This window comes from Homalodisca vitripennis, chromosome 8, assembly GCF_021130785.1.
Source record: "Homalodisca vitripennis isolate AUS2020 chromosome 8, UT_GWSS_2.1, whole genome shotgun sequence".
Classification (NCBI taxonomy): Eukaryota; Metazoa; Arthropoda; class Insecta; order Hemiptera; family Cicadellidae; genus Homalodisca; species Homalodisca vitripennis.
Genome location: NC_060214.1, coordinates 18395611 through 18419524, shown reverse-complemented (window position 1 = coordinate 18419524; position 23914 = coordinate 18395611). Strand labels below are relative to the sequence as shown.

The 23914-nt window shown below is 39.8% G+C and overlaps 1 protein-coding gene across 1 annotated transcript; it reads right to left on the bottom strand.

Annotated features, from left to right (window-relative positions):
* Nucleotides 1-317: 317 nt before the first annotated feature.
* On the bottom strand, nucleotides 318-22720 carry LOC124368041. The gene is made up of 10 exons (XM_046825315.1): nucleotides 22537-22720; nucleotides 16580-16888; nucleotides 14710-14797; nucleotides 13970-14062; nucleotides 6922-7122; nucleotides 6586-6795; nucleotides 6165-6359; nucleotides 5082-5332; nucleotides 4044-4255; nucleotides 318-1682 (listed from the first exon to the last, which is right to left on the bottom strand). Exons 1-10 carry the CDS (start codon nucleotides 22698-22700, stop codon nucleotides 1432-1434), a joined length of 1974 nt encoding a protein of 657 aa, XP_046681271.1. The 5' UTR covers nucleotides 22701-22720; the 3' UTR covers nucleotides 318-1431.
* Nucleotides 22721-23914: the final 1194 nt, after the last annotated feature.

Here is a 23914-nt window from a genome sequence, read left to right as displayed (position 1 = left end):
GATACTGCTAGATATGGTCACTGCTAGAGATGGGTACTGCTAGATATGGTCATTGCTAGAAATGGACTGTGTTGTTGCAATACTATTGTCGAATTCAATTTTCATTTATACAATAAACAGTAGGTGAAGTATTTATATCGTTTCTGATAATTTTACATTTTGAAATTTTTTTATGATAACAGAAACTAAGTTTTTGGGACAGAGATGTATCTAATTGACTTTAAATCAATTACTGGATCTTGGACTCAGGAATCACTTTTCCAACTTAAACTGTGTGTTTAATTATCAGTGAAAAGGGTCAAATCCAATACACCATATTCATAACAAAGCTTTATTGGTCACATCATTTGTTATTACAGCTACTTCTTGAACATTTCCTTTTTTATTCTGCCTTCCTGATGCTCTCCTATCAACTCACTGTGTTTGTAATTTGTTATGTTCGTAAGTGACAACGCCATAAGCTCTGATGGCTCGTATGTCATAAATCTTTTTAAAACAGGAAACGTACGGAGAGAAGGCTTTCGATAGGGAAATGTGTTTGAGACCCTATCATCTGACTATGCCACATTTACAACACACTAACCACTGATTGACTGATTTACAAGGAAGTTGTAACTTCTGTCATTATTCTTTTCCTGTGTTACTGATTTAGCTGTACCTAACACATTCACTGTTTGGAATAATATATGTCCGCTCATTAGGTGTGAGTGTGATGTTTAGCTATCTAACAGCTGGTTTCCAAGGGCACCAGGAAGATTTTGTTTGTTTGTTTGATGTTTATGCTCTAAGAATTCTTTAACTGACTCAGCCCAAATGTCACCTCCACGAGACACTGTCACTTACCTCAATGTAAACCTGGAACGAGGAGGATACTCTTGTAATGTAAACCCTTGGAGTTAGCGTACGACATGCTGAATCAAAATATAATCCCAATCAATACCCAGAATTAAACCGAACTCTGAACCCCTCAACCACTAAAGATTATCTCTAACTTTGGCAATAGTTTTATTTTGCATTTTTATATCTCTGGATTAAAACGGATTACAATCACGAGATTATTAAGTAACTTCATTTTACATTTTCTTCCCATGTCTCTCTTAAATAAGTTATGGAATACTTTCAGCAGCTCTAGGATTTCAAAATTAAAGCTTCCATTTCGAAAAAAAACCATTTTCGAAAACTTATAAAATGCACACATCATATTATACAATTTGAAGAGCCTGTCTGTAGCCTACCAAAGTAATAAGTTTCCATTACCAAAATGCATTCCTTACTGATTCCTTTCCAAACCGTGGACGAATGCAAAGTAGTTTCCGGAATAACGGACCTACTCCTTCTTCTGTTTAGTTGGTGAGAAGGATTCTCATGACAAGCGTCTACGCCTCAACGAAAAGCGAGAATATCTAACTACAGAAGCTTTTAAACGAGTTGTTATTTTTTATTCTTTGTCTTCTTCTTTTTCTTCTCCTCCTTCAGCTGTTGTTTGGCCACGAGGGCTTTAAGGCTCTTGAGTTCAGCCATGGCCTGGCGCGCCAGCTCTCCTTCAGGACTCAGGGTGGGCTCATACAGGAGCAGGCTGACGGCCTCCTTCAGGATCTCTTCGGCTTCCTGGAGCAGTTGCGACTCCCCGTGCTCCTGCGCCAAGGTCACCAACGCCACGTGCAGCTCGTAGAGAGTGATTCCTGCAGGATAACAAAAATTTAATAAGGATCGAGAGGGGATGTTACGATAGGCTAAATGGATTGCAATGTACCGATGTTCTCGTGACAATAAAGATACACCTCTTATCTCCGTTGGTTTTAAACACCTCTAATAACCTAAATTTAACTTTAATTAACGTTAGTAATTAATTTTGTTCAATTCAATTATTTATTCTATAGCAAATAACATACCTTATTTTTTATAATGTTATACCAAAATAATTAGATTATTCGGTATTGTGGCATAATTTATTATGTCTGTGGCCAAAAAATTACAGTTGTCTATTTTTATTTTAGATTTGAAATATAGTAATTGTTTAACAATGTGCAAAATTGTTTAATATTATTAATGCGTTAATTATTATAATACCGCTGTGAACATTGACAAGAAATCGACTCGTCACCATGCACAAGCCTCTGTGCCCCATGGGAGCTAATTTCGTATATATAGAGTGTACAACGTTTGATTTGATTTGAATAGGAGGTCAAAAACTCCGCTCTAAATCGAAAATGTGTGGTCAATTATATTATATATTCATAAGCTACTTATTTTAATGTTATTGTTTACAATGAAAGTTCATGATTACATAAAGCTTCGGATGAAAGACTCTCCTAACTCGTTAAAACACAAAGAAGTAGGCCTACATGACATCGCCTAGACCGAAATTCAACAGAACTTATATAGGCAGAAAGGGTCCGTGATAAGTGACGAAGATGTATTAGTTGTAAAATTCTACTCGCGATCTTAGAGTGAAATTGAGATGAGTCGCGTAACAGGCTTCACTGAGGTCGCATGCGAAATTTGAAATATATTTCTAACTTAATTAGGCTAAATTTGTTACTATATCACTTATTTAAATATTGCAAGATTTTACTCAGTTTGTTTACAAATTTATGTATCGTTGCCATCATGCTTACGAATAAGACCAATGTAAAAAGAATGTTGACTAACGTCTAGCCAAATGGAATGACTTTTACTATCACATTGCCTGTCGGAGTGCCGATGGCAGAGTGATCTTAAGTGACTTTGGATCTGAGTGCAGGTTCGAATCCTGTATGTGACAGTACCACAGTTAGATCTTACTAAATCGACCGGCCCTTTATTCTGCGAACCTCGCACAAGCGAGTGGCCTATGAGGACAGGCAAATTAAGACTTAAAAGGGGATAGGCCCCATCTAAAAAAATTATATTTCAATGAAGGTTCATGCAAAATGTCTAGTCTGAGATAGAAATGAAACTTTTCCAGTTCCTTTAATAATAGGCTTCGATAACGCTCAGCCATTTGTAGATTGTATTGAGTATTGAGCATTGTAATCGATTAAAAATTGTGGTGAGAGGGGAAATCATCTATGCTTTAGATAGATTTTACATCTAAGTCTGTGAATGTTGATTTTAGCTCCAGCTCGCCTTCCTCTTAGTGCAGCACTTGGGATCTGAAGCTGTCACACCAGATCATCTGTCTTGTCAGATTTACTACGAGTAGAAAACTCGGTTTCTCCACCGTGCTTATAGATCGTGTCTAAGAATCGTAGTGCACCCAATTGTGTACCTGATGAGACAATGAGAATAATAATGATAATAATGAGTCTAAGCGTCTGTAATGCCAAAACAATGTAAATCATTCATCACCTTCTGAGCTTCTTCATCACCGACATTTTGGATCTCTCCAGACGAACATGACTCCAGATTCCAGGACTCAAGTTTGTGACAACGTCAAATTCCAGATGCTGCACTAAGGGGAAAGTGAAACCCAGGAGGGATCGCTTCTGGCTGGTTTATACCTTCCAGTTGAACCTACCACTGGACACAGCAAAAACCGATGTGTCACTTAAATTTGGGCAACCTTATTGTTGTCCAGGAGCGGCACATCACTAACCGCAAATGTCGATATTTTGGAATGGTAATTTGATAAGTCTAGTCTACTGCGGGAGATGACTGTTGGACTTAGTGGGGTTAGTTCCCTAAGTATCGGAGGTTCTTGCTAGCCTCAACAAGGGTGGTCCACCCACTGCCTGCTTTGACTGGAGAGGCTGGTTCAGAGTTGGCCTCCCCTTCTTCCGGAGGACATGACTTTAAGATTAGTGCCCTAATTGTTCCTTATGGACCTCGATAGAAGGCGGCCCCTACCCCCAACCTACCCATCCAGAATAAATATCTTGTCATTCCGGAAGCAGCGCTAAGATTCTTATAGGAGTAAGTGCAATTTATAAACTCCTTGTCCTAAGAGAACAAAAAAGGGGAAGGTGAACGGGAGCTAAACTCAACATTCACATAGAATTAACTCTACCCACCTTAGCTATATTTTGTAAATAAGTGTATTGTCCCACATACGTGGAGCTTACCTCGAAGACGGGAGATGCCCGGTTCTATCAGCCTCAGCACAGGGAGCAACTCCCTACACAACTCCACCTTCCGCTGCAGGTTCCCACGGGTAGGCTCCAAGTCCCGGTAGGCCGCCACGATACTCTGCTTCACGTCTATCAGGATACTGTGAGTCGGCGCGAACGTGAAACTGAGAGACTTGAGGGTATTTTCCAGCTGATCAGGGTTGGTTCTGGGGTAGACAAACACGCAGTGTACATTTTGATATTTGCAGCATAAGTGCGGTAGAAACACAAACATGGTGTAAATTAATTCCTGGTACGCCTGGATATATTCTAAACGGATTGAGATATCGATGTACAACCTTCATCACACTTATTAAATTACCTTTTTAAAACTTTTATGAGAGTAGAAAATATTTCACCCCCTCCCCTTTTAAAAAGAGGATGAAGGGGGTCACTTTAAATGTTCAAACAGCAACCCCTATCTTGTGACTTGTCATTTTAAAGGTATATTCAATGGAAACAAAATTACATGAACAAAAACTCTCTACAACAATCCTAGCAAAATTTAAGGGCAAATAATCTCTTACATTGTAATTCCACCTAGAAAAAGACACCTCTTACTATGCACACCGGAAACATGAAATACTACGTAAGGGAAGAAACATTACATAATGGGATAAGCTGAGCCCCTCAAAGTCTTACTTTTTAGGAATGAAATAAACAAATCATACGCGGTATGAATGTTCAATAACATTCTCGAGAACATCCAAAATAGATTTTTAAAAGTTTCTGAAATAGACAAGAAAAAGAAAATCTCAAAACTTGAAAAAATTAGGCCCAAACAATGTGATTTGCTTAAAGATGGCAACATGAACACGGATGCAAATAATCAAAATGTAATCAACCTCTAAAATGTGTGATTTGTTTATTTTAACCTAGTTTGTAATTATGTCTCAGGTTAGTTATTTACCTGAAGAAGAGATCAGATTACAGATCTTCAATCTTCTTCTATAAAAACCACTACGCTTTATAGTTGATTAAGGATTCGGTCACCTGTCAACGTCGTCCAGGAGGTCCCTCGCCACGACAGAGGTGATAGCCATGAGTCCTGGAGAGAAGTTACGCTGACATGAGTTGCAGGTCCACTCTCCTGACTCCAGACAGGCCAGGACATGTCCGACTCGACACCGGGGACACCGCAGACCGCCCAGCATCGTGCCCAGCTCCGTGGGGTCCATGCAGCGGCGACAGCTGCAGGAGAAGTACTTCCCCTCCCTCAGGTGCTTCTGCCTGTCTATGGTCGCCTGCAAGATGAGGTGGCGAAATTGTATGCTATTAAAATCAAATTCTTTATACTTGAAATTATAAAAACTGCGTATAATTTGGTTTTGTTGTTATTACATTTATGTTTTAGCTGTTTTGAAGTATTTCAAAATGTATTACAAAATACACAGAGAGAGAGAGAACACAATGGAGTATCGAAGGGTCTGATATACGATACCGAAAAAAACGTTTGGCTAATCAAAATCCTGATGATCAAACCTATAATAATATATAATGTAATAATAATAATTAATACATGATATAATGTAATAATTTATAATGTATATTGCTTAATATATGTAATGCAATATTTGTTTCACTGAACCACCAGATTTTAAGAATAAAATTAAGCTCTTTATTTTCCATTTGCACTTGGTCCTTGATTCTTGACTAAAATATTTTAATTAAAAGAACAGTAATTTTCAGCAGAAATATACTAACTAGAAAATATTAATAAGAGTGGAGATACCCACAATATTCAATATTGAAGGTGAATTTGGAAATGAAAATAAGAGACTCTTATTCTGTCAGTTCAAATTTGTATGATGCAATGAATAAAAGCGACTCGATAGCGCTGAAACAGGTACAGAAAAAGAATATTAAGAAATAAATATCATAAACAACAAATAGTTACTCTTTGCGCATGAATAAACTCGCCTTGCGCACGTCCTACTATAATATCATGCAAACCTCGTGAAATTATTCCAAAATCTTTTTTAACTACTTTCAAAAATGTATTAAATTAAAAAAGGCCTAATTAAACATTATGCCTTAAAGACAGGAGCTAATTGAAGCACATACGTGTTTGCCTACCTGCAAGGGGTCTGTGTAGTTGTACAATATCGGCTGCCCTTCTGGTATGTCCACACTGGCGCGGATGGCCATGACGAAGTGGTCGTCAACAGAGAGGTGGACGTTAGTGATGCAGTCGTGTGCCATCAGCGCTGCTTCCACATAAACCCCACGGAGTCGCATCCCCATCCCGGCTAGCGCCGCAGTGCCCCGCACCTGCAAACATTGCTCTATCTGTGATGCAGTCGTGTGCCATCAGCGCTGCTTCCACATAAACCCCACGGAGTCGCATCCCCATCCCGGCCAGCGCCGCGGTGCCCCGCACCTGCAAACATTGCTCTATCCGTGATGCAGTCGTGTGCCATCAGCGCTGCTTCCACATAAACCCCACGGAGTCGCATTCCCATCCCGGCCAGCGCCGCTGGGCCCCGCACCTGCAAACATTGCTCAATCCGTGATGCAGTCGTGTGCCATCAGCGCTGCTTCTACATAAACCCCATGGAGTCGCATCCCCATCCCGGCCAGCGCCGCGGTACGCCGCACCAGCAAACATTGCTCTATCCGTGATGCAGTCGTGTGCCATCAGCGCTGCTTCTACATAAAGACCACGGAGTCGCATCCCCATCCCGGCCAGCGCCGCAGTGCCCCGCACCTGCAAACATTGCTCTATCTGTGATGCAGTCGTGTGCCATCAGCGCTGCTTCCACATAAAGACCACGGAGTCGCATCCCCATCCCGGCCAGCGCCGCAGTGCCCCGCACCTGCAAACATTGCTCTATCTGTGATGCAGTCGTGTGCCATCAGCGCTGCTTCCACATAAACACCACGGAGTCGCATCCCCATCCCGGCCAGCGCCGCAGTGCCCCGCACCTGCAAACATTGCTCTATCTGTGATGCAGTCGTGTGCCATCAGCGCTGCTTCCACATAAACACCACGGAGTCGCATCCCCATCCCGGCTAGCGCCGCAGTGCCCCGCACCTGCAAATCAAATCAAATCAAATCAAATCTTTAATTGCTCGTCACAATTACACATTTTATGGCAAACGTCAGAATTAATTATAAATTTAAGACTCGCATTCCACATTACCACCACCACGTCCAAACTTACATAATGTTCATGCATTCCAGTCTCATTCATCATCATCGCCAATCTCAACCCACTTCCAGCGCTGGAGTCAGTCATCGAATGGGCGGTCTCCCAGTTAAACGCCAGAAACTCGTCAACGCTGTAAAATGCATTTGACACGAGGAAGCGCTTAAGACGAGCTTTTGACGCCTTGGGCGTTTGGGCGTTTGTAATAGAATTTGGCAAACTGTTGATAAAAATGAACACCTGCCTGCGAAGGCAAGTGCTCATAAACCACCGTTCTGTGTCTTCCAGTACGGTAGTTATCTCTGCCTCTAGTCTCATACCCGTGTATGTCACGACCCCTGGTTAGGGCACATTTAGACAAACAGAACAAAGATGTTTCTAAAAATGTAGAGACTGGGCAGAGTCAACAGTTGCAAAGTTTTGAATGCTGTCCTGCACGACTCTCTGAAATTCAACCTTGCGATGATACGAATTGCTTTTTTTTGCAATTTGAACACCCTCAGGAAATTATTGCCTGTACAGGCCCCCCACAACACCACTCCATAGGAAAGGTGAGAGTGAAATTAGCCCATAATATGCCGCAGTCAATACCTGACTGGGGCAGTACCGGGCCAAGGACCTCAAAAACATATATTCCCGAGGACAGTTTGGGCACACACATGGTCAATGTGATATTCCATGTCAACCCTCGGTCGAGGAGTATTCCAAGGAATTTTGCGGAATAGACTTCTTCCAATATATGGAATCTGCCAACATTGACGGCTGACCCACATTGGGAGTCCATTGGACGCAGTGCGAAATTTAGCACGTTGGATTTCGAAGAATTCGTTTGAAGGTTGAGGCTATTGAAATATTGCACACAATTGTTGATATCGACAAAGGTTTGTAGCTCCAAACCTTCTTGTGTGTTATCTTCTGAAACAGAGAGTCGTGTCATCAGCATACTGCACAATTTTGCCATGCAGCAGCGATGAATGTACGTCATTGACGTACAACAGGAAAAGGATTGGGCTGAGTATAGAGCCCTGAGGGACTCCATAACTCAGTTGGATTGGTTTAGAAAAGTTGGTTTGATATCTGGACCACTTGAGTTCTCTGACTTAAAAAATGATTTAAGCCATAGAGCGGCACACCCGGATGCCATGAGAATGTAGTGTGTCAAGCAGTATTTCATTGTCAACGCAGTCGAACGCTTTAGACAGGTCTAGGAACACACTTAATGTGTGATCCTGACGTTCTAGTCCCTCAACAACCATATCAACCAGACTCACCACTGCGTCTATGTAGATTTATTTTTCCTGAATCCAAATTGGTGTTCAGAAAGCTGGTTGTTTTTTATTTAAGAAATAAAGCATTCTCGTTAGAAAAAGTTTTTCAAATATTTTGCTCAATACAGGCAAAATTGAGACGGGCCGATAGTTATTTATTGAACAGGGGTTTTCTTTCTTGAAAATTGGATGCACTTTTGCAATTTTTAGGGGAGAGGGAAAAACTCCTGAGTTTAAAAGGACAAATTGACCAATTGAGTCAGTGGTTTCACGATATGCCTTTGAGCATTGTTTTTACTAACCACATGGATCTCGATTCTAGATCATTTGATTTTTTAGCTGGTAATTGTTGAATGATTTTATCGAGCTCTTCCTCAACTACAGGAGTCAGAGCCATTGAGGCTGTTGGACTCTGTCTGCGCGTGGGATTCCCCTGTGGCAGCGATGGACGAGGGCCCCGTCCACAAGCAACGGACGCAAAAAATCCGTTAAACTCGTCGGCAACCCTAGAAGCATTCACTCACTAGGGTGTCCCCAATTTTTGACTGTGATTTGCTTGGATTCGTGATGTTTATTGTTAATGATGCCCCATACAGTTTTAGAAACGTTTTTTGAATAAATAATTGATTTTGAGACATCACATACGCTTTTGCAGCTTGGATCACCTTTCTATAAATTTTTTTATAATTTCGAAAAAAAAATTTTGAACTGTTCATTGACGTTTTTCTGTTTATTTCGGATAAAAACTTGAGTTTCTCTCTCGAAACCAAAATGCCTTTAGTGATCCAAGTATTATTTTACCTTCTTAGGACGAGGTTTGATCATTTTTGTAGGGCAGCAGGTGTTTAGATGGAAATTCAAACATTCATTGAACATTTGAAACTGCTGCTCTACTGGGTGTGAAGAATTTAAAAAATTCCACATTTCTTTTGAAAGGGAAGAGTTGAGGAGAGCAATTATTTTCTGGCCTCGTGTCTCTTATTGTTTTGGTAATTCTTGGTTCATTCGCGATTTGTTTTCCACTAATGATAGCCTCTTGGCCATAGTGGTCCGAGATAGCTGTGTTGACCACCGACACTGTGACATTTTCAACGTTTGTGATGATGTTATCAATAGCCGACTGTGTTGTAGCCGTCACTCTCGTTGGAGTTTTGACCAACAGTTTCAAGGCAAATGACCTCAGCAGATCGACTAGTCGCTTGGTGGATGGATGATTGCTGTCCATTGCATCCACGTTGAGATCTCCCATCAAGACGTAATCGTATGATGGTTAGTCAGGTCAGTGAGTAACACTTCGAATTTTGAAAAAAAACTGATCTTCATTTCCACTGGGAGACCTGTAAATCCCTATCACAATTAATGTTGACCTGTTAGATTGTACTTTGATCCCAACTGCTTCGAAATTTTTCGCGGTCGTTTCTTTGATCGGAAATTTTGTGAAAACTAAATTTTGTCTCAGAAAAATTGCTACACCACCTTCCTTTGGAGGTCTGGCGACAGTACGCTTCTGCCAATTTGTAATTTGGAATTTTGCATAGTTCAAGGTTTTCGTTGTTAAAAAACCGTTTTCGGTTACAACGAGTATATCTGATTTCAGCTCCTCACACATCAGCTGAATTTCATCCAATTTGTTGGTTGCGTACTGAGCGTTTTGGTGGAGTAGTCTTAGGGAACCTTGAACATGTAATTTTTGGTTTGTCTGATTTTGCCGATTCTGGTCTGTCAATTTAGTCCTTTGCTGTAAAGTGGGTCCCCCTAAAAAAAACTGAATTTTCTTTTAAGTTAAGAATGTCTGGACTGGGGGAGGCGTCTCACGGCGTCCGCGTAGGAGACATCCTGTAAATGTTAGCTGGCCGTTGAGGGGTGGACGCCGACTCTTCTCGGGCATCAGCGGGCGTTGGCATGCTGGCGGTGGAAGTAGCCGTTGCTCGAGGATTCCCCCAAAGTCGCGGCTGCTGCGCCTTCGTTTCTGAATGTTTGAGTGGCTGGTCTCATCGCCGCCACGATCATCCCAGCCAGTAACCGCTTGCCCCGCCAGGAGAGATGTTTGGCCGTGTCTCGTGAAATACCTCCGGCTGATGTCATCGAAGTTTAAACACTCTAATGTTGTGTCTAACAGCCAGTTCCTCAATGTAGGCATTCACGAGCACGGTCTGATAGTGGACAGGGTGGGTCGGGTCCAGATCGTGGCGATGCGGCAGTGTGATGAGGATTATCTCGGTGCTGGAAGATCCAGCAGCGATGTACCCCCTCCAGATGGCGGTAAATATTCCGCTGCCCGCCGACCGCCAGGTCGTTAGTACCGGCGATCAGCACCTCGCAGCAGGGCCGGGGCTCAGATGCCGTTTTCGAACAATATCCAAAAACCGGCCGCCGGGTACACAGACGGTCGCTCACCGCGGTTTGCAGGGCCGATCGTTTCTTCACAAGTCAGCGATGTGGCGGAGCGTGGCTGTCCCCTCGAACAGTTATGGACTTAAACTGTACGTTGCGTGTAGGGGTTTTTGGAGCTTGCCATGATTTTTTAGAGTTTTTTTTTAAGGTCAATTGGATAATATTGCTTTTTTTTTTTCATTTTAGAGAAAGATTCAATTTTTGGTTGAGTTACATTTTTTGGTTGGGGGGCAAATAAATTTATTTTGGTACCGGTACTGGATATATTTTGGGCTTCCTCTTTCTTCACTTCTGTCCACCTGTTGTTCTCTTTAAAGATCAGCGCACTCGCAAGTTTTCAGCTGCTGCTTCAGACTCTGATTCTCCGCCTCCAAGACCTCTATTGTTGTCCTCAATCTGTCGAGAAGGTCAGCTCGTTCACACGTGCCAGCGGTTGGCTGTTCCGGCAGGTCGCACTGCACTCCGACCTCCACAGAAGCGGGTGGGTTGAGGAGCATCTCGCACTGCACCTCGCGGTCCGAAGTCACAGGAGCGAGGGTCGTCTGGTCAACGCGGGACGAGGTGGTCGACAGGGAAAATCTGGTCCGTGAACTGCAGTAGTTCGGGTGTCGGATTCTATTGTATGATCTAGGAGCCCCTGGAACTCTTTGTTAAGGCGTTCTATCTCCTTTTTTTAGTCGTGCGATCTCTGCTGCTGCATCCTCAGGTGTTGTTTTTGAGGGGTCTTTCCGGGTTCCGTAGAGATAGACGCAGGTGGGAAGGCGGTGAGTGAGGCGGCGGGGTCCGGGCCGGGCGTGGAGCAGGCGGGCGCGGGCGTCGTCGGTGTGTCGGGGACGCGGTGGACGCAATACGGGGCTTAAGTAAATGGCGAAGAGAGAGGGTTCGCATAGTAACTGGGTGATCCCCACTGTGCTTTTCGTTACAAACCGTCACTCTCGTTATGTTCTCATCAGTTTTTTTGATTGATGCTCCGCAACTTTTCCCTAGACACCGCCATGATATTTCACCGTTTTTTAGGGTCCGTTGTTGCCTAAATTTGATATTGTTGTATACAATACAAGGTTCTACCAGTTTTGGTTTTTTTCTATTAAGAAAGACATTGTTGAAATGGATAAATAAATTAATTAGGTAAAAAATAAATAAGTTAATAATAAATATGTTATAAATAAATTATTCAATAAAATAATGTAATCAACAGATAAAGTTGTCAATAAATAAATTAATAAAATAAATTAGTCAACAACAACAATAACAATAACAATAACAACAACAACAACAACAGCACCAACAACGGTTTTATAAAATATAAAAAAAAAAAAATAAAAAAAAAAATAAATAAAAATAATAAAAGTCAACAGCAACAATAAAATCCGAACAGTAAATAATAAGGTCTCTGTGGTTGCTTCAAGCAAAAAGATATGTCAGAAGACGGTAACCGAAACTAATGTCCTCATGCGTAACTGATAAGTACTCTACCATTTCTGCCACCAGAGAAGTTGATATGACCCTCGTTATTACTCGTATTTATGTTGCACGTTCTAAAGTCACGTCAAACAGCATGTCCTTGTACACTTGTAAATTGCCAGTCTAACCTTGTTAGCTTGATGGTTAGGTTTTTATGGCTATTTACTACTCACAAGTGTAATGCTGTCCGATTCGTCTTTATCCAGGTTTTAATGATATTAAATAATTCCTTGTATTCATCAAAAACCTTTCGTTATGTCTTAAAAAACCAAAAAATAATTCACTTGAATTGCGGAGCGTCGTAAAGTCGTGTTAACAAGATAGGACCAGGCCTACCAACCGTCCTCTATCTGTGATGCAGTCGTGTGCCATCAGCGCTGCTTCCACATAAAGACCACGGAGTCGCATCCCCATCCCGGCCAGCGCCGCGGTGCCCCGCACCTGCAAACATTGCTCTATCCGTGATGCAGTCGTGTGCCATCAGCGCTGCTTCCACATAAACACCACGGAGTCGCATCCCCATCCCGGCCAGCGCCGCTGGGCCCCGCACCTGCAAACATTGCTCTATCCGTGATGCAGTCGTGTGCCATCAGCGCTGCTTCCACATAAAGACCACGGAGTCGCATCCCCATCCCGGCCAGCGCCGCAGGGCCCCGCACCTGCAAACATTGCTCTATCCGTGATGCAGTCGTGTGCCATCAGCGCTGCTTCCACTTATGTGGGTATATGATGTGGTGTTTATACACCACGGGGTCGCATCCCCATCCAGGCTAGCGCTGTAAACATGTTCCCTGAGGGAACGAACCATCTCAATGATTCTGAACCAACTTATCTCAATTAGAATTGAGTTGTCAATGGCGTTTCACTCCGTTGAAGAGTTTTTGTTGCATCACTTTTTGATATATATATATATATATATATATATATATATATATATATATATATATATATAAACCCCTGTTGTGTTATACAGTTGCATAGTTATATTAATGTAGCACTGAATGTACATAAAGCATGCATGCAGTTTTGTAATTTTTGACGCTTTAAAGCTTATTATTGTTATAAATATCCATTTGTACCACCTGAGCTTTTTCTCTTTTTATCCTAAATTTTGTTTTTGAGTTCGCTTTTTGATAACGTTTCTTAACTAGTTAGTTTGTATTGCCCACAACATTTCATTCAGAGTTGCCAAAATTCTACGTTTTCGTGATACGTCATCCCCACTAGAAACTTAGTAAGCAACAAAATGTTGCGTAACAGGTTTCCCTGAGGTTCAAAACCAGAAGTGCTCATACAGGTACAAAACCTGCAAAATTGCGCACGAAGCCGCGGTTAATTGCTAGTAATGATAAAAAATAACAAAAGAAACGTATTTTAATCTTCTATCTGAAAGTTATAACACCTAGAGCTAACAGTATTCTTCTTCTGGGTCTCAATTACACACCGAGTTCTAAAGATGTTAAAAAGTACAAGACAACGCAGGTCTAGTCTACACATAACCGATTCCACACTCGTTTATGACGCGAGGCCAATCGGTTTTAAAAAGAAAATACAAATAGTACAAACGGTACTTAAAATGAGACGTCAATAAATAATCGATTGTTACCTCGAAACTGTTGACATCGAGAATCCCACAAATCTGCTGCACGAGGTCAGAGTCTTGCGAGGAGTTCGTGATCACTCCCAGAGTCTTCAGGAACTGTGGCAAATAAAAGCATACAAACAATGGCGTTTTTTATAAATACGTTAATTTAATATTCCAACTAATATTGTAAATGCGAAAATAGGTTTGTTTGTTCATTAGGCTTTTACGAACAAACTATTGTATCAGTTGTACTGAAATTGTACATGGGATCCCAAGTTACACATACTCCTATTTAATACAAAATTCCCTCCGGGTTACGCCTCGTAGAATGGCACGATAATTTAATAAAGAATAACCGATGATTGAACATGTTATATTCTGTATATTTTATTTTAACAATAAGCAACATCTATTTTGGAAACCGATAACCCAATATGTTATATCCTGTAATGCTTATTTTCATAATATAAGACTCCCGTTTTAGCAGTTAACATTCAAAACGCCTTGACGTGATATCACATAAGCCCACATGTGTATATGTGATACATATTTAAATAGAACATGTTGCTGGAGATTGGGCCCCCACATGGTCGATGAAAATGCAGAAAAATTCCAGTCTTTTATACTTGTGATAAAAACAGGCATTTTATGTTAAATCTAACTAAGAGAATGACAACTCGATTCAAGTACGTTCATTAGCCAAAAATAATCATCGATTTGCTCAAAAATAGTTAAATTTGGCTAAATCTAAGGCTACTCACATCTACCACGTTTTTATGATGACTGACCCACACTCCAGTCCCTCTCCTTTTCTCCAGGTGAGATTCCATCTCCAGTACTTCCTTGAACCTGGAAAGGATCACATATAGTTACTTCTATCACGTTCTGTTAAAGACTAGCCAACATTCTAGACTCTCTCCTCTCCAGGTGAGATTTCATATTCGGTACTTCCTTGAACCTGGAAAGGATCACATATAGTTACTTCTATCACGTTCTGTTAAAGACTAGTCAACATTATAGACTCTCTCCTCTCCAGGTGAGATTTCATCTCCGGTACTTCCTTGAAACGTGGAAAGGATCACATATTATAGTTACTTCTATCACGTTCTGTTAAAGACTAGTCAACATTATAGACTCTCTCCTCTCCAGGTGAGATTTCATATTCGGTACTTCCTTGAACCTGGAAAGGATCACATATAGTTACTTCTATCACGTTTGTTTAAAGACTAGTCAACATTATAGACTCTCTCCTCTCCAGGTGAGATTTCATCTCCGGTACTTCCTTGAACGTGGAAAGGATCACATATTATAGTTACTTCTATCACGTTCTGTTAAAGACTAGTCAACATTATAGACTCTCTCCTCTCCAGGTGAGATTTCATCTCCGGTACTTCCTTGAACCTGGAAAGGATCACATATAGTTACTTCTATCACGTTCTGTTAAAGACTAGTCAACATTATAGACTCTCTCCTCTCCAGGTGAGATTTCATCTCCGGTACTTCCTTGAACGTGGAAAGGATCACATATTATAGTTACTTCTATCACGTTCTGTTAAATACTAGCCAACATTCTAGACTCTCTCTTCTCCTTCAGGTGAGATTCCATCTCCAGTACTTCCTTGAACCTGGGAAAGGATCACATATAGTTACTTCTATCACGTTCTGTTAAAGACTAGTCAACATTATAGACTCTCTCCTCTCCAGGTGAGATTTCATCTTCCGGTACTTCCTTGAACGTGGAAAGGATCACATATTATAGTTACTTCTATCACGTTCTGTTAAATACTAGCCAACATTCTAGACTCTCTCTTCTCCTTCAGGTGAGATTCCATCTCCAGTACTTCTTGAACCTGGAAAGGATCACATATAGTTACTTCTATCACGTTCTGTTAAAGACTAGTCAACATTATAGACTCTCTCCTCTCCAGGTGAGATTTCATCTCCGGTACTTCCTTGAACGTGGAAAGGATCACATATTATAGTTACTTCTATCACGTTCTGTTAAATACTAGCCAACATTCTAGACTCTCTCTTCTCCTTCAGGTGACATTCCATCTCCAGTACTTCCTTGAACCTGGAAAGGATCACATATACAGGTATATACTTCTATCACGTTCTGTTAAAGACTAGCCAACATTCTAGGGTGTCAACAAATTACAATACTCGCTATAGTTATAAAATGGTAAGAGAGTAATTTTTGCAGTCCTTGCGTAGTACCATAAACGTTGCTTGTGCATGTCAGTTATTTAGGAGGCTTGAGGTGAATAAGTTTAGTTATGGTATTCTCAAGTTGTCTCCACACCCTTGTGTTATTCCAATATACGCACAATTGGACTATCTAGTATGTGTTTTGGTTAGGGACGTTAATAGAACTTGTACAAACATAAGAATGAGAGTCTTGTTAGCCCGCCAATAGCTGACTCCATGTTAAACAGTAGGTCCTTCCTCTTCTCTGACCACTGAAGTAGTGATTAGTAACCTTTTCTAAAGACTGTATACCTTAAAAGTAACATTACTATACAGATCATATATTAAGTACATCATTATACTTTTTAAGAATAAACAAAAATGCCATTCCATGGTAATGTTCTTTATGTCACACCATCTACCTTTAGTTTCAGTGTGACCTACCTGCCGGGGTCTGGAGACCTCAGATGTAACAGAATCTTAAGCGGCAGTACGTGTTGGTTGTTTGTCCGGAGACAGAGATCTCGGAGTTCTTGGGAGAGTCCGCGATACCAGCCACAGTCCAGAGAGTTGTGGGTACACCGGGGACACAGCGGGGTGACCTGACACTCTGGACACCTCGACACTGGAGGGTAGAGCAGAGTGAAGCACTCCAGGCAGGCGGGGAGCGAATCCACCCTCGGACCCACCACCACGGGCCTCTCCCTCATCAGCATCTCCCCCTGCTTGATGTCCCTGTTGGCCACTAGATATCTGCAACAAAACTTGGTAAAGAATGGGGAGTTGTTCATCAATTGTAACATTTCTAAATATTTACGTAATGTGACGAATAATTTAAGGCCTTCATGGAAACAGAAAAAGTTAGCGGGAAGTATGAATAGATAATTACACATAACGCAGCTATGGTGGGAAGGGTTGATTCAATGCGAATGTTGAGTTACCTTCCTATTACGTGCAGCATCTAAAATCTGATGTGGCTGCAGACTTGACTCATGAAACTAGAGTCGTGTACGTCTGAAGGGATTCAAAAGAAGTTGGCGGCGAAGAACGAAGAAGCTCAAAAACCTCTTGACATCAGAGATACCTAGGCATGTTGTGCAACCTAGGTGAAGAGGTGCACCTGAAGAAACAATGAATTCAATTTGAACTTCTTCGTCGCCGACTCTTTTGGGTCCATTCAGAAAAACATGACTCCATATTTCAGGAGTCATGTCTACCACAGCACCATATTTCAGATGCTGAACGTAAGAGGAAGGTGAGTTGGAGCTTACTACGCAGATGATTGCTGAAACTTTTGATAAAATCTAGGAGATGACAGACACAAGAAATTAATCGTTTGACATCAAGTAAGAAATTATGTAAAAATGCTATATTTATTTTTTGTTTTGTCTTCAAAAAGTAAGAAAATTATATGATTGAGTAGATACACCTGGTTTCTCCTTCTAATTTTTCGAGTACTAATTGAAGTATCAAGTATAATATTGAACGGCAGTACCGTCAGAGTTTATAAATAGCTTTGAACATGTTTTCTACTACAGAATACAATTGTTCCACAGTCCAGCGAAAGTGATATACTGGTATGCTACCAACTTGGGTACGAGCAGGTTGTATCGTACATGACATTGTTTGTGTAGAATGGCTTGAGTTTAAACCTTAAGTCATGCCTGCCTTGGGCTACATTTTTATTGAGTTTAAGTTTCCACTTTAGATACACCAAATTGCTCAAGAACTACGTTTTCCTCAGCGCAGTGGTTAACAATATCATTAGTCTTTTTGGTCGGTTTGGGGTGTAGAATATGTGAGACCTCACCAAATATCCAGTGCCATTACGTTTATGAGCATATTGTATAAATTTATAAATATTCTAGCAGTTACCCGCGGCTTCCCACGCAATTTTCAAAATAAAATTTCACAGCTTTCTTAGTAAAAGCATTTATGATGTAATATGATGGATCCCTACAATTTGTTAAATATAAGTAGACATATCAGGTACATATTATTTCACTACCCATGGTTGAGTGATTCAAAAGGAAAATACAATTTTTTACTGGTTCTATTTTAGGGTTTGTTGTATGAATAAATATATACATACAAGTCTCGGAAGACCTAATTTGGTCAAAAAGCAACAACTTCCGGCTTTTTTAGATTAATTTGCTATCTAAGGTTAGACTTGTACCCCGATCAAGAAAATATATACCAACAAAAACCAACTTCGACTAAAAAGCGTACGCTTTTTTTTTAATTTACTTTCTAAGATTTTCAGGTTCCATAGTTATGATTTGCTTTTTTGTCCCAATAACGAAAATATATAAGTTACGTACAACCGAAAAGTGACTGCGGTTTAAAAGTCTTATAGGATCGATTAAATTGAATTCCGCTCTAATTTATTTACGGTTTAACAGTCGAGATTTTGGTTGCACTGACCAAGACAATAAAGACATATGGGTTTTGGAATCCAACTTAGATTTAAAAGCGTTTATTTGCGGTATGTGATGCTTCTGGTGCTATAAGTGATATAAATTTTTACCCCGATCAAGACAATAGCTTCGAAAATGTAAACTTCAAAATAGAAAAATTATTATTGTAGGTTATTCTTTAAATATACACATAATATATGGCAAGAAAAACTTTTTGTGGGCCTGTTTGAAGTGTACAATTCCGTAGTCCATTATTTTGTTATAAGTCGTGAAGTTTAGTCAGTATTAACAATGAAACCCTCAAAGTATAAATTTTCGCACTATACAAACTTTTATCTGCTTTCTGTGATTAAAATATTGATGTATCATACCTAGGAAACTCTCCTAATTCATAGCAAAGCCGAAAGTGAAAACCGTATCAAAATCCGTTGAGTAGTTCAGAAAATATCGATGCACAAACAGACCAACACAGAAAGATACTTTAATTTATAGGCCTACTATGTATTGATTTTGTCTACCGGGCTATTTGGCTAAATCACTCGTGGGAAAATTTATTTTAAAATACTTGGGAGTGAAATATTTCTATACGAATTGTATTTTAAAGTTTGCAAAAGAGGAATACTATTGAGGCAGAAAAGCGAACTTTTCTTTTGTATCCGTAAAGCGGCTTAGACACAACTTCTGACAAATACGATTCGTACGTAAGATGTTTGGCAGCACCTTGTGATCCAGTAGCATTCAGGACTAAACCTAAGGAATGAGAGAGAAATCGTGCATACCCTATAGTTATTGTATAACAGTGTAAGGGATACATTTAGTAGCCTAGACTTTGATCTGTCTTTACGTGTTGCAGGTTAAAATGTCCTGCTGGTCAAAAAATGTGTTTGGTCAAAGGTCGAGACGTCCATTACTATGGAATCAGAGGCAGGTGCAACTTTCGAATCCAAAATCAGCATTTTCGGATCCACCTTCTCAAGTTTGATAATCAATTAATAACCTTCTTGAATGTGTCAAAAGAACACAAAATCTACTCCATCTTCGGGCTCAATTAAAGCTTATTTTAATAGCGAATGCGTTTTGTCCATTGACGAGTCGATGGAAATTCGCTGGGAAGTCCAATTATTGTTGTTAGTTGTAAAACAGCTCAATCCTGTATTTACTGTCATGTATGTGTGGATGGTGGTATGTTTGCGTGAACGTAACCTGAGGTAAGTTAGATCGAGTACGAATAGTTAGACTAGGGTCGGTTTAAATGGGAAGTAAGACTGTTCAATGCATTGTACAATCTCAATCTGTAATACATAATTGTTGCTATCTCAAGGTGTAACGACACGCCACGTATCGCGTCTATAGTCTATCGCGTCATCGTTCTTGAGATGTCCTGGGGACAGTAAGGTAACTTACAACTCTGCAGGCAACATTTATAGGCCACAATTGCAATATTTCAAGAGCTATTTTACCACATCACTCGTACACAGTTTTGTTGATCGAGTTGAGTTTATAATAGTATTTAAATAATAAACGTCTACATACCAAGTCATCAATTGATGATGCATGTGTTTGGATAGTTAGGCTACATCTTATATGATTGTGTTTTTAGGTCATATACATGATAAACTTGCATATGATTGTATTCAGTTTACTTACAAATTTGCTTACTCTCTAATTTCCTCGTTGGCCCTAGTCCTTCTCGGTAGACTAATGGATATAGTCGCGGCTCTCCAACTGAGACATCACGGGTTCAAATCCCAGGAGAGAGCCAATCGTGTATAGACACGAAACAGTGTATGTGTTTACTTTGAAAAAATCCCGTGTAGATACTTCGAAGCCGGCAAAGATGAGGTTTAGAAGAGAATAACAAAATTATTACCCATAAGAACAATGTAAAAATGTTCACTGACGCTCATCGAACAAGATGTGTTGCTTCCAGTCTATAAGTCAGTTCGTTCTCGTGACATCGTGCGGAAAGACAGACAGAAAGTAAGTTTTCCAGCCCCGTCAGTAATTAAATACAATAAATTAAAGCCAATCACGCTACCAGTATATAAAGTAATTTTAAACTTATTTATGCGGATTCGTACATGATAATACTTATGTACAGCTTTGTTTATCAGACGGAAACGGTCTTTGTTAAACTACATGTTCATTTGATAACATACTAAGCCCCACTGCTATCCACGGCTTGTCACGTTCACATCTGTAATTACACATAACGTAACTGTGGTGGGAAGGCTCAATTCGATATGAATGTTGAGTTTAATTCCAGTTCACCTTCCGCTTGAAGCGGCGTCTGGCGTAATTACAAACTTGACTCCTGGAAACTGGAGTTGTGCCTGACTGGAGAGGTCCAAAAGAGTCAACGACGAGGAAGCTCAAATTGGACTCTTTCCATGGTTTCGAAATCAGAAACACCGAGACTTAAATTTATTTTGTGACACTGTCACGGAATCTCGAGTCATGGAAGTGAGACTCAGACGCTGCATTAAGCAGAAGGTGAACCGGAGCTAAACTCAACATTCACCTCTAGTTACACATTCATCATTCAGTTGCAATCTACTCAACAGTTCACTTTGAAAACCAGTGAATGTTTAAATTACTTTATTAAATACTATGAAACATTTAATGTGTTTATATGCAATAAAATAATTTCCATTAACATCATACTGAGTAGGTAATTAAAATTGTAATATATTACACTTAAACACTCCTTATAGTAACAAGTGAGAACAGGTCATATCATTTATATTACACACAATCATACAATTTGTAATTTCAACTTTTATTATCCTTTTGTTCATTTTAAATAGTGCGTTATTTAAATAGTTAAATTTTACCTATTATTACCTGTTATTACCTATACAAATAGTAACATAAGATTCTCGTTAGTAAAATTGCCAAGCACTAGAACGATTCGTGAAATATACTACTAATGAATGTAGAGTTGCAAATGTTATACACAATACAGATATCTTGAAAGGTGTAAGAGATACAGGGTGGATTACACTATGAAAGATACTACAGAAATAAGTAACGTTTACTAACGTTAAACGCTTACTTCGCTCAGATATGTTTTCAAATTGTTTTTTTTCCAATTTGTATTTTACTAGTACTCGATTAAAGCAACTTGTACGAGATCAGCATGCCTTTTTTCTAGATTTAAAGATGTATAACAGAGATTTATTTCAGGTCACCAATTAGGAGTTCCTTGGTGCTGTTTCATTTTCTTAAATGCAGTGAGTGACTCATTTTTTCCAACACCAAAATGAAGTGGTTTTTCTGATTACAAAAATCTTCATACTTAGCATACTCCTATTTTCCGTCAGTAAAATCAATTAAAATTACCTTTTTATATAATTGGCAATGATAGAAATTATTGTTTATTACTTGGATGATTGGTTGTTAAAATCGCACGACATTGTAACTGGCTGAAAAAGACGATTAGCTGTTCTTTAACAATGAAGTACAAAACAATAATGGGATTGGTCGAGATTTAACAATGCATCCAAAGCGTTAAGGTCAACTAAACGTACGCCGCGCCGGTCCATACTTCATTAGTAAACATATGATCGTAACCATCTGCAATTATTTTAGGTTATGTCTGACAATCGGGCAATAACTTATATCTCTTGCCTGCATCGGTTAATGGATCTCTTTAGAGTGTCTTAATGCACTGATTGAGTGTAGACTCAATTAAGTTATAAAATTTCGTATCTTTTACACTATATTTATATTTTTTATGTAAATTTGTCTTGCTGATTGAAATGTACGGCTTCTATCAGGTATCCTATTTAAAATGACCAAACCCCGTTTCTGAATTCAACTTATCGCTGGACCTTTTGACTTTGATTTGATCCTCCATCATGTCTCAATCGAAATGTGCCTTTATAAAGCGCTTGACAAAACTTTGTTTCCAACCAGTACGAATAGGTTACTAAAATGGAGTTTGAAAGTGACCGTTATTGTATCAAACTTATCAGGACAGACCTTCCATATTTCTCGTTCCTTTCTATCCTGTACGGCTTGCAGTTGGTCTTGTGTTGTCCTGCATCCTCCTTCTTGTGGTCCTCGCAGCAGTAGAGTATCCTGGCACATCCTGGACACTTGATCTGGGCCTCCAGTCCACACACTGAACACGGAGTCCCCGCCATCACACACAGACCGCTGAACAACACTGCACTATTCTGGGAGAGACGCCTGCTAAATCTGTACTTCCGCCGCTGGCCCAATTATTGAGCAACTTAATTGAGGTGCCGCTGCCGTCTAGAGACTAATCACGACTTGTCATTGAGTTGTTGTTGATTTATTGTTGTTGGGTTTCATTCATTTACAAAACTGCCATAACAAATGGTAATCGATTTAATCACGAATTATTCGTTACGTCTACCGGTCGTGGAAATACAAGATTTATTCAATCAAATGTGTGTTTCGTAAAAAATTGAATTTGTTATAAATTGAAACTCATCGCTGAGTAAAATTAATACAGTATGATTTAACAAATAGAGTACCATTTCATACAGACCATTTTCCTATATGAAACTAATTATGTGGTACCTATATAACAATTTACCGTGGACAAACTTCAGATTTGTAGTCCTTATCAAACTAACGACAATACATTTTAAATAGAGAATCCAGCCTGTTGGGGTCTAACAAAATCAAATCCTTAATGAGCTGAGCGTTAGCAAAGCCCATTAACAGACTCAGGGAGCTGACAGAATGTCTCTTCTGTATGTTTGTCTATCTGTCCGTAGAATATCTCGAGGACCAAGGACGTAGCCTGCAAGAGGGTCCAAGGGGTCCGTACTCTCCAAATTTTCAATTACTTTTTTAGTAAACGATTATTATTATTTAAATAATTCATTATTACTGACATGTACTGCTGAAAGATCGTTCTCACAATGAAACGGGTGAAGAACTATTTAGGGAACAAAATGGGGCCTTAGTCTCTGTCCACTATGGGAAAATATCAGCTATCTGCCCCCCCCCCCCCAAAAAAAAAAGAAAAATGTTTTCCTGGCTACGTTCTTATCGAGGACGATCGAGCTATATCGCCTATGAGCCGAGATACAATTTGTATTGCATACGAACACATTCTGGGTTTTCTTAAAATTTTGAGATAGAGAAATTCTTTTAAAGAACTCGAACGTCGTCACACTACTTTTTATAAAGGCCAAAAAGGAAGGGTATAACAACCTAAACATGAACTTATAATTTTTTCTCAGTTAATGAATTTTTCATGACACACTTATACCAACCGTCAAACACGTAAATAAATGTTAAACAACATCAGTTAACCATATACGGACCCTTAACGTGCGACATTTAGTGCCTTTATATAGTTGTCTGACAGTGTTATAACCAG